Here is a 15,087-nt window from a genome sequence, read left to right on the forward strand (position 1 = left end):
TTGTTCATTCTCACAGAATAGCACTGTCCACACGTCCACACAATAGATGTTCATCCACATTTGAACCTATATATATATATATATATATATATATATATATATATATATATATATATATATATATATATATATTTCTACTAGATTTGTCTAGAATGATTTCTTTTAGTTGACCCTACCAAAAATTTCTTCTTGAAAAATAAGTTGTATAATGAAAAATGCATAATTGATATTCATGGAGTGTATGACTGTATGCAACGTCTGAAATGGATGTGACACTGCAACCCTATTTATGGTGTCTCTAAGTTTGTTGTATTTAGCATATTGGGAGCAAGAGAATTCACAAATAAGCCCCTAATATTGACTATCTTGGAAATGGTCCACTACATTTAAATGTTGATTACAATCTTATTATTTTGTATGTTTATTTAGAAATAATAAAATGTATCAAATGACAAATTTTGAAATTGTTTGAGTTTGAACAATCATCTTTTGGTATTGTTGTGATACTAAACTTTTTTTTTTTAATAATATTATGATCCATTGATGTCAATTATCAAATAAGCACATCATTCATTTTTACGAATTCGCATGCTTGTCTTCAAATTGGACCAAAGGATGTTCATAATTTGCGATTTCATAGTATCCTAAAATAAAAGGTATAAAATATTTAGTTATATTTTTAGAACGGTGGAATTTTTTATTACACTAGAAAATCGACACAGAAAAAACAGAATTACATCAAAGATATTACAACGATAAGATCTTAAAGCCAACCAACCTAATTATAGGTAGACCTCCTATATTTATTGGCTATTGCACACTCAATTGTACGTTTGTGTCCTAATTAGGGTACACTTCCTTGTATTGTTTAGTGATACTAAACAACATGTTATTTCGAAACTACCAAAGACTCCAATAAAACATAAAGCAAGTCGCTTCCATAAACCCTTCATCCAAGGAGGTAAGCCACAAACATGAGAATCAAGAGCTACATTCTAGAAAAAAGAACGAAAAAAAGGAATGTCCACACCCTATAAGTTGGAAAATTATTTCCAAACCAAAGTAATGCAAACAGGGGAAAGTAAAGAAGGAATCTCCAACCAATTTTAGCCAATTTATTTATGCTAGGGAACTTGTTCAACACCAACATCCACATAAAGATGTTAACCTTAGTAGGAACTAACCTGTTCCAACGAGTTGTTATATCATCGACAATAAGAATATGCTCGTCAATAATAGATCTAACAAAAGTCGTTGAGAACTTGTCCAATCCTACCAAATACCACACCCAATGATCGGCCACTAAAAAACACTGACCAAAGTAGACCCTTAAGAGTAGTGTAACGTCCCATTTTCATAAAACCCAAGTTAATGTAAAATGTCATTTTCATAAAACCCAACTTAAGAAAACTCATCTATTCCTAAATACAATTTTTTGAAAATTAGAGTAATGTAATAAATGTGAAATCTCCAATGTTGTTGATAAATGTGTACGGTTACGCATTCGTCTTCCCACGATCACCTAATGTACCTGAAAAACATTTAATTCACGACTGTAAGCCAAAGTTTAGTGAGTTCCCCCAAAATATCACATACATCACATCATAATAATTAGTTATGGGTTATTAGCAACCCTACGACTATTAACAGTCCTAAATATCACATACAACACAACAATATAAACAATTATGGGTTTTCAACAACCATGGGACTATCAACAGTCTTATGGGCTCACAACAGCCTTATGAGTTGTCAGCAACCATGCGGACTATCAACAATCCTGGAGTTATCAGAAACTCATATACACATATAACAACAATCAGCAAATAAGACCTAACTGGTCTGGGAAGCACACACTATGATATATGTAATACAATGATAAGACTCACTACCGTATACCAGGCCTTATACAATACTCTATGCCACCACTAGAAGATCACTAGTGAATGAATAGCTATACGTAATAAGAGGTGAGATAAACAGCCGAATAGGTGATACCACTTTAGAGCCACAACCAAACAAGAAACATGCAAGAAAGCCTAAACAAAGAGTTCTCAGAATATCCTACATGACTGCATACAACCCTTAGGGCACTCAACTAAATGATCACCGACTTCCTATTACTCTAACCAGCATGCCACTATGTCTATATCCTAACATACAAGGATTTAGCAGCAACCTCGAGCTATCAGTCGATCACATAAGCAAATTAGTTATCAGCAACCCCGAGCAATCTTTTAAAGTTGTCGACTTTCTCCCTTATTTGTGGTGATTTATAATTTCAGCACATATCTTTTAAAGTTTAACGATTTTTCCCATGTTACCCCAAAAGCGGTGTAGCTTTGATGTTAAAAATTGAGAAACGCATTTTTTACAAGTTCCTTTTTAAAACTTAAACGAATTTTCCAAAAAAAAAAAACAAAGTAGCATTCGTTGAGTTGAAGTGTTCATCGCGCAACTCCTCCTCCTCGCTGATCATCACATACCCACCCAATTTTTTCAGATATATCCTCCGTGCACCCGTCGGATTCCCTCTGATACAGTCGCCGAAGTCTGTAGTTCGGCTATCAGTCTACTACCTATTATGCTAACTGGTATGCATGGACTTTCTCTATATCAAATCAATCTAATGCTTTATAGCAATTGGTCCCTGAATCACTTTACAGCTTATACTCGCAATCCCCAGTTGAGAAGGACTGCCCTGTTCATCCTAGGGTTGTCGCGTGGCCTTTCTTTTACTGCACATAACGTGTTTGATAAAAGTCCCCAAAGCCATGTAACAGCTTTTGTTCAAGGAAACAGGTTAAACAAGATACCCACAAAGTTCGAACTTTGTACAATTCTTAATTCTTGTGCCAAGACACAGAATTTTCGCCTAGGTTCCCAAATCCATGCCCAAATACTTGACATAGGTTTCGACCAGAATTTGTACATAAACAGCTCATTAGTGAACATGTATGCAAAATGTGGCGCCATTGTTGATGCAATGAAGGTATTCAATGGAATGGAGTTTCATGATCAAGTATCATGGACTTCAATCATATCTGGCCTTTCACAAAATGGGCAGGGAAAAGAAGCCATTTCTTTATTCAAAAAAATGTTGAGAACACAAATTATTCCCAATTGTTTCACTTATGTCAGTGTTATTAGCAGTTGTACAAAACAAGAATCAGTATCCAAATGCAGTGAGTTGCTTCATGCTCATGTTATAAAACTCGGGCATGAAAGCAACAAGTTTGTAATAAGCTCTCTCATTGATAACTATTCAAAATGTGGAAAGATGGATAAAGTTGTGATGCTATTTGAAGCATGTATAATAAAAGATTCTATTCTTTTAAACTCTATGATCTCAGCATACTCCCATAATCTATTAGGTGAAGAAGCTCTCAAGCTTTTTATAAAAATGCATAAAGAAAACGTGAGTGTAAGCGAACATTCTTTGACCAGTATTTTGGATGCTTGTGGGGCGTTGACTGTTCTCCAACAAGGAAAACAAATCCACGCTTTGGTAACAAAAACGGGTTCAAATCAAAACACTTTTATAATCGGTGCTTTGATTAACATGTACTCAAAATGTGGCAACATTGATGAAGCTAGTCATGTATTTGATCAAACAGTTCACAAAAACAACATATTATGGACATCGATGATGTCAGCATACGCACAAAGTGGTAGAGGTCTAGATGCTTTGAAAATCTTTGATCATTTAGTAATGGAAAAAGAAATAGATTTTACACCAGATCATGTATGTTTCACTGTTGTGTTGACTGCTTGTAATCACTCAGGGCTTCTAGAAAAGGGTGTTGATTATTTTGAGAAGATGAGATCATACAATTTGGCTCCTGAGATTGATCAATATGCGTGTTTGATTGATCTGTATGCGAGAAAAGGTGATCTTGAAAGTGCACGGAAGGTGTTTGATGAAATGCCGTTTGAAGGAAATGCTGTGATGTGGAGTTGTTTTTTGAGTTGTTGTAAAGAGTATGGGAATGTGGAGTTGGGGAGAGAGGCTGCTTATAAGTTGTTTGAACTTGAACCATGTAGTCCTGTGCCTTATTTGATTTTAGCAGATATATGTGGTGCAGCTGGTTTATGGAATGAAGTTGGGAATATAAGGAAAATGATGAGGGAAAATGGAGTGAGAAAATGTGTTGTAGGGTGGAGTTGGGTTGAGGTGGATAATGAAGTTCATGTTTTTTCTGTGGGGGATTTGTCTCATGTTCGATCGGATGATATTTATTTAGAATTAGAAAAGCTTAGTTTGGAGATGATGAGTGAATGTAGCAAACAATATAACATTTTGATTAGTGAATCTTGAACCTAATCATTTAAGTAAGAACTATAAACCTCAACCAATTAAAGTCATAAATAGTTTTTGTTAGAAAAATAGTTTTTGTTAGAAGAGACAAATTTTAACTATAAATAAACATTTAAACCATCTCGAACTTATTTATGTTTCTTTAGAACAAAAAACTTATATATAAAAGACTCCATATGACTCAAAGTTAATAATGAAATTACATTTATACATTTTGCTTTTTATGAAAAACGTGAATTTCATTTAACCTTTCTCGTTTTATTTATTAAATAAATGCAATTTTGGTTGATCAGTAGAGTTGTTGGATTATTCACAAGAATGTTAATTCAGGATTTCGGACAATTATACATAACTAGGTGTTAAATCCGTGTATTACTCGGGTTGATTAAAAAAATATTAAATACTAGGTTATAACCTGTGGAAACCACGGTTAATAAAATAAAATAAAATATACACTATAAAAGTAGTAATTATTAATCATATATTTACAAATATTTATTTTCATACAAAGTTTGATGTCTTGTTCGTAACTATATCATCATCATTTTAATTTGATATTGTATCATCGACATTTAATTTTATATTATCATGTTGTAGAATGAAATTGAATGTATTAAAAAAATTGAAAAAAAACCATATAATTGACAACTTAAAATATTAAAAGAAAATGTAAGTTACTTGGTATAAAGGAATAAACAAAAAAAACTCATATAAATATTTTTTATGAATCAAAAAAGTTTAGATTATAAATTAACCTTTTTAACGAGAGACCCAACTCTCGGACATATATATATATATATATATATATATATATATATATATATATATATATATATAATGAGAGCAGTAAAGAGAAAATAGTGGAGATGAGAGAGATTATAAATTATTAATTAATTAGTCTTGAAATTTAAAAAAGATTTTTTATACACTGGAGTTTAATAGGATGGAATGTAAAAATAAATAGTCTAAAAATTATTACGTCATGTTACAAATAAATTATAGTTAGAAATTCGTGTGTAAATCACACCTTTTGCTGCAGTTAATAAATTCGTATGTAATTATATAGGGTTTTAAAAAATTACTAGGTAATTACATTATAATTCCTTATGCATTTAATAAAATTCTTATATCTACCTTTTAGGCCATTACTGTGACCCTCCGAATTTTAGTTAAGAATTACTGAATCAAATCAATTTAATATGTGATGATCATCTAAGTCCCATCAAATTGGGTTATTAAAGTCAAAGTGGTTTTGACTATTGAAGTGGTTTTAAATCCGGTGCGTTTAGAATGCCCCACTTAGAATCCCCCGTTCCGGGCTCCTAACTACGACACTCTAGAGTCTGGACGTCATCACATTAGTCATGCGATTCCTCCACTAACGCCACCTCCGCCTAGACACCTTCATCACGACGGCACTCCAGTCTCCATCGTTGATCGATTGTTCTCCACTTCTTCTTCAAGCATCGGTTTCGACTCCACAAAACAACCAACACGCATGACATAACATCGATTTTTGATTGTTATTTTTTCTTTCTTATATTCTTTATTATAAGTATTGCCGAACACGTATAGTTGAATGATTTAACATCAATATGTTGAGAGGTAGCCTTGTTTCATTTAGTTTCCCTAATTTATTCAACTCTCATACAACATTGTTATTGTCCATATCTGTTTTGAAAACTAGCGTGTGATTGATTATAACAATAATACCACCTGATTTGAAAATTTGCTTTTGTTTCAATGTTAGTGTGTTACAATCTGATTTGAACTTATGTACATGTTTTTTTGGTTTATAACTTTGGATTTATGGTGCTTTTTTGGAGCCTTAAGCAGATGATTGCATATTAGTAATTCGAGGATGATGAGTTACTTGCACAATTAGGAGTGGTGTTATTGTTAGGGGACCTTTGTTAAGGGTTTTGAGCATTCTAACACTCATATGGTGTACATGCAACCCTAGATGCTTTGGATCTATGTTTTCTCTATTATACATGCAAACTTTCAATATTCCAAAGCATCACCCTAACTAGCATATTATGGACTATATACAATACAAAAAACTAGTTGGATGATATACCTTTTGATGTAGCTTGAAACCTTGAGCCTTTAAGAACTTAGTGCCCCAAGTGTTGTACCTCAAATGGAATCACACAACACCACCAACAATGGAAGAACTCGAGAGAAGTATATTTGCACTCACAAAATTGGCTAGCCCTCTTGCAACTCACTTAGGTCCGATTTTGGTAGCTAGAGGGGTTCTTATATAGTGTGGCAAACTAGGGTTACACCATGTAAACCCTAATGACTTTCCATATCCCTCATGCTCCATGGGTTAAAGCCTCCATGGAGTATCCATGGGTCACCACATGGGTTTAGCCCAACATAAAGGATTATGGATCATAAGCCCACATTATAAGAATGAATGATTTACATAATCAATCCCCATATATTTAATTAGTCTCTTTTGATCACAAAATTAATTCCAAATTAATTCTTGATCAATACTAATTAAATAATATGATTTCATATTAATATATTAGAACTTATAATATATTAATAAACCATAAATAATCTCTTCTCAGTTATCCATTGTTCCGGTGCCATGCAACCCAAATGGACCATGCTACTCTCGGGTCAAGTACATACCAATTATAGTTATGGAATTAGACACTAATCCAACAGTCTCCCACTTGGATAAGTCTAATAACTATTATTGCAATTACGACTCCACAACCCGACTAGCAATCGTAGCTCTTAAAAGTCGTTGTCGAACTCTGACCTAGTCAATGACGTGTCCATTAGATAAGGGATCATATATTCCTCCGTTCTAGATCTCATATGGACTGAGACATGGATTATAATCATTCTCTTTGTCCATCTGTTGTTTCCCGATTTCCGATTTATGACGACCGATTAATTGCACAAATCAAATCAGTCTAGGCCTGGTGTCATCACTAAATCATCGAGGGGACCACAAATATCACTTTTATCCACATGGGATAAAAGGAACGGATAAACTTCGACCCAAATGCTCGCTTGTACTTACTCATCAAATTACACACAACAATATGTTTTATAACATCCAAGTTACTGGTGTGTTTTCATATGTCAATGTGCAACCGACTCACAACTACAACTCACATGTCTCCGTTTCAAGAATATAAGATATTATCGTCTCATGATCACTCGTGATAAAATCCATGAAGTGATTCAGATGAGCGTGGGTTGAATCCAATACTCGAATCTTGTTCCAGGAGTACTCATGAACACTGCAGCCACCTTGTCCTAGACAAACTACAGACCCATTCATGACAGTCTTGCCTCAATACCTACTTCCAAAGTATGATCGACTGTGGATGGTTTGAATAACCTAGTTATTCGGGAAGTCAAAACATGCAAAGTGAAACACAAGAATAATACTAATCCTATATGGCCCTAAAACTTTTGAGCCGTATTGATTACTCATCATTCATTGTATAATGTTTCGAATAATCAACTTAATACTTGAATTAAAACAATAGTTATGCCATGCTCCAAGCATGCACACTATGTTTGTTTAAACAATAGTTATGCCATGCACCAAGCATGCACACTATGTTTGTCTATGGTCCTTACTTTTTGAAATAGATCAATTGAAAAACATTTCAATGATGCTCATTTCAAAATTCCAAATTTTTATTGCAAGTGTAAGAATTCCAAATTCTTGTCACTGCTGGAAAGTGTTAGATTCTAAACTATCATGCAATGATTCTTTTGTAATGTCTAGGTGCCAAAAGTCACACGGATATTACAAAATATTCCTTTGGAGATTGTTACAAGACAATTCCATGGAAATGAAGTCTCAAATTCAAAGTACATTCCTTTAAACATCCTTCTTGCATAAAAGTTTCTAACTTTCTCATCTATTCTTCAACTCCCAATATGGAAACATTCCATATTTTCCATATGACAATTCATTATTAATAGACTCCTGTCTATTCATAATAATGTCAATATGGTCCTTCCATTACTATACTTCCAACTGTCCTTAAGCGACCAATCCTTGGCGAACCTTAGATTGTCCTTAACAGTTGTTTAACCACTTTAGTCATATCCGGTTCTATTCCTTTTCCCTCCAAACACCCTAGGCATTCGGAAAATTAGAACACGAGAATATTATAGTATATGCAATCGATCCTATACGCGAAGCATATGGGACACGATTCATAATGTCTAACATAAAGACATGATACTTGACCAGTCTTTTGCTATAATATTTCTATTTGCCATGTTCTCATCATTCGAATTATGAAAAGGGATGCCGTAATCATAGTCGAATTTTGAGAACGCAATTAACATTTCCATATATAGAATTTCCTTATGTTGAACCATTCCAACATAACATTCATATATATTTGACTAAATTTGATTAAAATCTCAATCTAAGTTTTTAGAATTGAAATGAAGTATAAATTCATCTCCCTTAATTATAGCAAAACAACTTTTCAAACCCTGCAACTTTGCGAATTGAAACCTTTGTTTTCTATAATTAACATTGCTAACTTGCAACACTTACCATAATAATTATGCTCCCACTAGAATAATAATTATTATTAGCATAACACTTATGCTCCCACTGGCTTTGACATGTATTCAGAAATCAGTTGGACTTCTAGAAATCAATACTTATTGACTTTCTTACCAAAGTTCAGATTTCTTATACGAGATGCTTCGATAAGACTTTATCTAGGCTTCTCAAAATCATACACCTTTCCTTAGATAGCTCACATGTGTTTCTTAACAATTTTAGAACTTACATCCATAAGTCTGAAATGTTTAGACCTTTTCCATTTCTCACAACTCGAATTATGAAGAGGGATGTCGTAATCATAATCGAATTTGAGAATGCAAATATCAAAATTTCTATCTCCTTAAAATCTACTTAGAGAAAGCGGTTCCTCACAATCATTTTCATGAATCGGAGAGAAACCTTATGACACTTAGATTTTATGGTGTATGGGTTCCTATCCATGTGAATTTGTCATGACCACAATCACAAGACATGGTTAGTGACAAATCCAAACTCATATGGACTGAATTTGTTCAGTCTCAATTTCTTGCCACCTGGCAGCACAAGGACCTACCATTGCTTCCAGGTTGTTTATGCAACCAATTGAGAGCTTTCAGAACTCACATGCATAGTCAACTTAAACTGGAATGGGCACAGATACAAGAATATGTCAACACGATAGGTTATAAACCTCAAGTCGTGTGCTAGTGATAAACAATAGGTTTTATTCTTGATTAGCTCTTGAAGCTTTTCCAAGATCTTTAAGACTCCCACTGCCCTCTTGACATATAAGATTCTCTTGTCATGAATCATTCCTTGACAAAACAAATATTCAAGAGTTAGTGTGGATTCTTATCAAGACAAACACTTCACACAATTCGCCTTAGTTGGTCTTTGTTTTATCCAAAACATTACAACTTACCAATTTCAAATGTATAAGAGTATAAAACTTTTTACTCTACATTTGATAAGTGTTTTAAACCTTTCTTAAGATTATGTCACTCAAGGTTACAATCTTGGAGTATGACTCTAAGACTTGTTTTGGGAACGAAGCATGACTCATCTTCTTGATTTAAACTATTTCAACAATTCACGATTACTCTTCTTAGCCATACAAATGAACTAAGATGTCTTTAGAGAATCAATTGTGATATGGTTTTTCCATAAACATTAAGATGATCGTATAACACGATACTAAAGTACTCTCCCATATTTTCAGATTGGAGAAACTTTTATCTTTCTGCCTAATTTGATTCTTCTCATTCGTTCTGCCATACATTGAACCTTTTCCAATGTTTCAGAATTATACTTAAACTTGTAAGCATAACCATGTTTACTAAACTTTAGCAAATCATGACGAATGGTCTTATTGATCTTTGTGGTGGATCTTGACCAGCGCACACCCAGTGTACCCAATCCCCTAGTCCTTCACTTGACTCACATATACATGTGAACAAGGAATTAATTTTAATTTACCAAAGATGAAAATTCTCATTCATCATACAATACAACTTGCATGATTCCAAGTTTCTATCCAATTAAAACTTGGGTGATGATAATCTTTCCTTATTTGGCAAATGCTCGACACTACCACAAACGAAATAATCAAATTCATATTGCTAATATAGAAACATACAAACATCAATTTTCACAAATGTCATTGCAAGGAGATATAATAAAAATAAAACAAAATTTTATTTATTTATAAAATGCGGAAAAAACTTTTCCTTACAATGCAATTACAAAAGAAAACTATGTTATTATATATTTCCTAGCAATCTATCATAACTCCTAAGCAGCAACTCAAAAATCCGATCTTCGAACCATGTGATTGAAATCCATCTTCGCGATCAAATTCAGCATACTCTTCCTTTAAGCTTCCTTCCCTTTGCATGATCCTACAAAACATCAAAATGCAACCTTGTCACATCATGTATTAAGAATCAACAATTAGGAACTTAATAAAGTTAGACAGTAGACTTACCTGAAGCAGAGTCAAACTTTTTGATTCTACCTTCTCTCAGATCTTTCAGGTAGTCAGGGCAGCTTCGCAACCAATGCCCCTTCTCTTGGCAATAGAAACATATAGACTCTTTGGGAATGGTACACGGGAAAATCTCAGACTTAGCCTTTCTCTCTCCCTTGGAAAGAGAAATCTTAATAGGACTTCCAATGTTTCCATTGTCAATGTCCATGGAAGTTTGGGGAGTAGATCTTCCAATCAATTTTGCTTTTCCAGTGCGCCAAATCATTGTTGATTCAGCAACAACAAGTAAATAGGTAAGATCAATAAGGGTCATGCTGTGGTCTGTCACATAGTAGTCCTTAATGAACTCACTATATGAATCAGGAAGTGATTGAAGAACCCAGTCAACCACCAACTTCCTTGAGACAACGACACCCAATACTCTCAGCCTGTCGATATGTGACTTCATCTCCAAGACGTGAGTACACACAGGCCTTCCATCCTGATGTTTCATTGCAAGTAGGGCTTGAGTGACCTTAAATTTTTCAAGTCTTTGAACTTGTGGGTTAGGCAGAATTATTGGAGGAGGTGGAGGAAGTGAAGTATGATTTCCACGATCCAACCGTGGGTCATCATCTTCAAGAGGAAAGCTTGTTCCAAAAGATTTGGGAAGACCATAGTTTTCTGAACTAAACATCTACAATGGGAGAAATTCAAGTTAGTTGATTTAAGTCCTTAATATAACACCCAAATGAAATATTAAGGCTAGGACCCAACACAATATTTTACAATTTTGGAAGAGGGATGCCATAATCCAATTACAAAATATTTGAAGGTAGGTAAATGACGATTTACCAATTTCCATCACGAAAAACGAAAAAGAATTCTAGGTTTTAAGTGAATTGAAATTCCTAGATCCTTTGAGATTCATTAAAACTTTCAATGGCATGTTTAAATCTCGATTGTGCCCTTCAAGTTTGTGACTGGGATGCCGAGGATCACAAACAAGGTGTGAATAACCATGCAAATTAGCTTGGTACTCTTAATGTTACCTCACTTAATCAATGTGTCGGTTAACCACACACGCTCCATTGATCTATGATTAACATCAAGCTACCCTTTTCCACGCACTATCAGTCCCAAATTAGTGTGTCGTTTAACCACACACGCTCCACTAACGACTTAATAAGGTGCAAAGTGCAATTTCATGGGTTAGCACCAAATTCACATTTTCCTAAGGAACTAAGATTTGGGAATTTATAAGTGTTTAGTTACTTTATATTTATCATTATACTTTTAATGAAGGGAGAATTAGAGTCCTATCCTACCCGTTCGGCTAACGACCCTCCACCAGTCAAGGAAGCGGTGGGTGAGAGTGGACACCCATTAGACTGCCATTTTATAGGTTGTAACCTTATACCCCCCCCCCCCCCTTATAGATCGGCTTCGTGAATGAGGCCTACTAATGGTAATACTGACTTTTACTCTTATACATATATATAAATATTAAACCTATAATATTATAATAGTATAAGGGTTGAATATTAAACTTTTAAAATTCTAGGGTTTGGAACTAAAGTATTGAAAAGGTGAAACTTTACAAATTCCAAAACTTGAGGGCAAGTTTTGAACTTTTCAAAAACTTTTGGAATCCATAACTTATGAGTTTAATATAGGTTTAATGAAAAGACTTTTGACATTCCATAACTTGAGGACAATTTATGGAGTTCATAAAATCATTTATGGGAAAAAGACTCTTCAAGTTCATAACCTATAAGTTTAATGATCTATTTAAAATAAAAACTTTTCATTTTCCATAACTTGAGGACAAGTTATGGAATTCATCAAAACACATTTAGATCAACTAATTCTAACAAGAAAATCAAAAGGTTTGTCTATGATCTAAATTAAACTCATAAGAACTAGACAATTCATATCAAACAAATTTCATGTAATTAGGCTAACCATATAAACTAATACAAAACATGAAACTTTGAAAATTATCTTTTAAATTGGATAAGCATGATCATTACCACATCAAAAACATGTTTATAAGGTCAAAAATAGTTTAGGGTAATGAAACTAGTCCAATTCCCTCTTTAAAACTCGAAAATCTGTTGTCAGGGGCACCAACTCGTCGAGTGCATGAACTGACTCGGCGAGTTGGTTGAGTTATAAGGTGAACTCGGCGAGTCCACTATCCAGACAGCACATAAAAACGATTTTTTCAAGCTCTTAAGGCAAATACCATCAAGTATAATTGAAAACAACCCTAGGCTCTGATATCGCTGAAGGGTTTTGAGCATTCTAACACTCATATGGTGTATATGCAACCCTAGATGCTTTGGATCTATGTTTTCTCTATTATACATGCAAACTTTCAATATTCCAAAGCATCACCCTAACTAGCATATTATGGAGTATATACAATACAAAAAACTAGTTGGATGACATACCTTTTGATGTAGCTTGAAACCTTGAGCCTTTAAGAACTTAGTGCCCCAAGTGTTGCACCTCAAATTGAATCACACAACACCACCAACAATGGAGGAACTTGAGAGAAGTATACTTGCACTCACACAATCGGCTAGCCCTCTTGCAACTCACTTAGGTCCGATTTTGGTAGCTAGAGGGGTTCTTATATAGTGTGGCAAACTAGGGTTACACCATGTAAACCCTAATGACTTTCCATATCCCTCGTGTTCCATGGGTTAAAACCTCCATGGAGTATCCATGGGTCACCACATGGGTTTAGCCCAACATAAAGGATTATGGATCATAAGCCTACATTATAAGAATGAATGATTTACATAATCAATCCCCATATATTTAATTAGTCTCTTTTGATCACACAATTAATTCCAAATTAATTCTTGATCAATACTAATTAAATAATATGATTTCATATTAATATATTAGAACTTATAATATATTAATAAACCATAAATGACCTCTTCTCAATTATCCATTGTTCCGGTGCCATGCAACCCAAATGGACCATGCTACTCTCGGGTCAAGTACATACCAATTATAGTTATGGAATTAGACACTAATCCAACAGTCTCCCACTTGGATAAGTCTAATAACTATTTGCAAGTACGACTCCACAACCCGACTAGCAATCGTAGCTCTTAAAAGTCGTTGTCGAACTCTGACCCAGTCAATGACATGTTCATTAGATAAGGGATCATATATTCCTCCATTCTAGATATCATATAGACTGAGACATGGATTATAATCGTTCTCTGTGTCCATCTGTTGTTTCCCGAGCCCTTCCCCTTGCTAGTGGAAGTACCTGAAAACAAAACTGAAAACTGTAAGCAAAAGCTCAGTGAGTCTCCCCAACTACCACATACCATACACATAACACATAAACATATCTTGGGCCCCGCCCCTACTACATCGAGTCAAGCTCGGCATCGGCTTTCCCGGCATCAGCCCCCGCTCGGCATCGAACCCTATTTGGCATTAGGCCCCGACCGGCATCAAGCAAATCTCGAAATACATAATAGCATAACAACAATACACATAAACCTAAGCACATAACATTAAGACTTGAACGTTCCTCGGGCCCCGCCCGGCATCGGACCGTATTCCAATAACATACTAACATTCCTCGGGACCGCCACGACATCGAACCGAAGTCCGGAAACATTCAATACAAACATATGCAAGAATCACAAAGACATCAAGCATACAAGCATTCCTCAGGACCGCCCCGACATCGAATCAAAATCCGGAAAAACATATAAACCTACATCGGGCCCCACCCAGCATCAGACCATAGTCCGGAACTACTACCAACTAAACGGGTCGGCCTTGGTGCCTTAGACCCGTTCCTACTAGAGGAAACTCACCTCGAATGCTAGCTATGAAATCTCGTGTGAGGAATCCCTGACGGCTGCTCCAACGACTCCCCGGCTATCAATTTCACAATAACACTTAATCAGAATCTGATAATCCTTCTTAGGGTAAAATGACCATTTTACCCCTGGTCAAAATCAACATCCTGGTCAAAGTCAAAGTCAAGGTCAACTCCCAGTCAACCCAACTCGTCGAGTTACCTCCCAACTCGGCGAGTTCCTGAACAACCCAGACTCGTGGTCAACCGAGTCAACTCGTCGAGTCCCTTCCCAGACTCATGGAGTTCTACCTGTCATAAAATCGGGACTCCCGGCTTCAACTCTTCGAGTCCCTTACTGGACTCGCCGAGTTCCCCTGTCTGTTTGGGCTATCTTAAAGGATTAAGCC

The 15,087-nt window shown here is 35.1% G+C and overlaps 1 protein-coding gene across 1 annotated transcript; it reads left to right on the top strand.

Moving 5' to 3' along the window:
- Positions 1 to 2,953: 2,953 nt before the first annotated feature.
- On the top strand, positions 2,954 to 4,318 carry LOC145158104 (pentatricopeptide repeat-containing protein At2g13600-like). Its single transcript, XM_079077047.1, has one exon. It carries the CDS (start codon positions 2,954 to 2,956, stop codon positions 4,316 to 4,318), a length of 1,365 nt encoding a protein of 454 aa, XP_078933173.1.
- Positions 4,319 to 15,087: the final 10,769 nt, after the last annotated feature.

Source organism: Lactuca virosa, chromosome 2 (genome assembly GCF_052849685.1).
Source record: "Lactuca virosa cultivar CGN04683 chromosome 2, Lactuca_virosa_CGN04683_v6, whole genome shotgun sequence".
In the NCBI taxonomy this organism is placed as follows: Eukaryota; Viridiplantae; Streptophyta; class Magnoliopsida; order Asterales; family Asteraceae; genus Lactuca; species Lactuca virosa.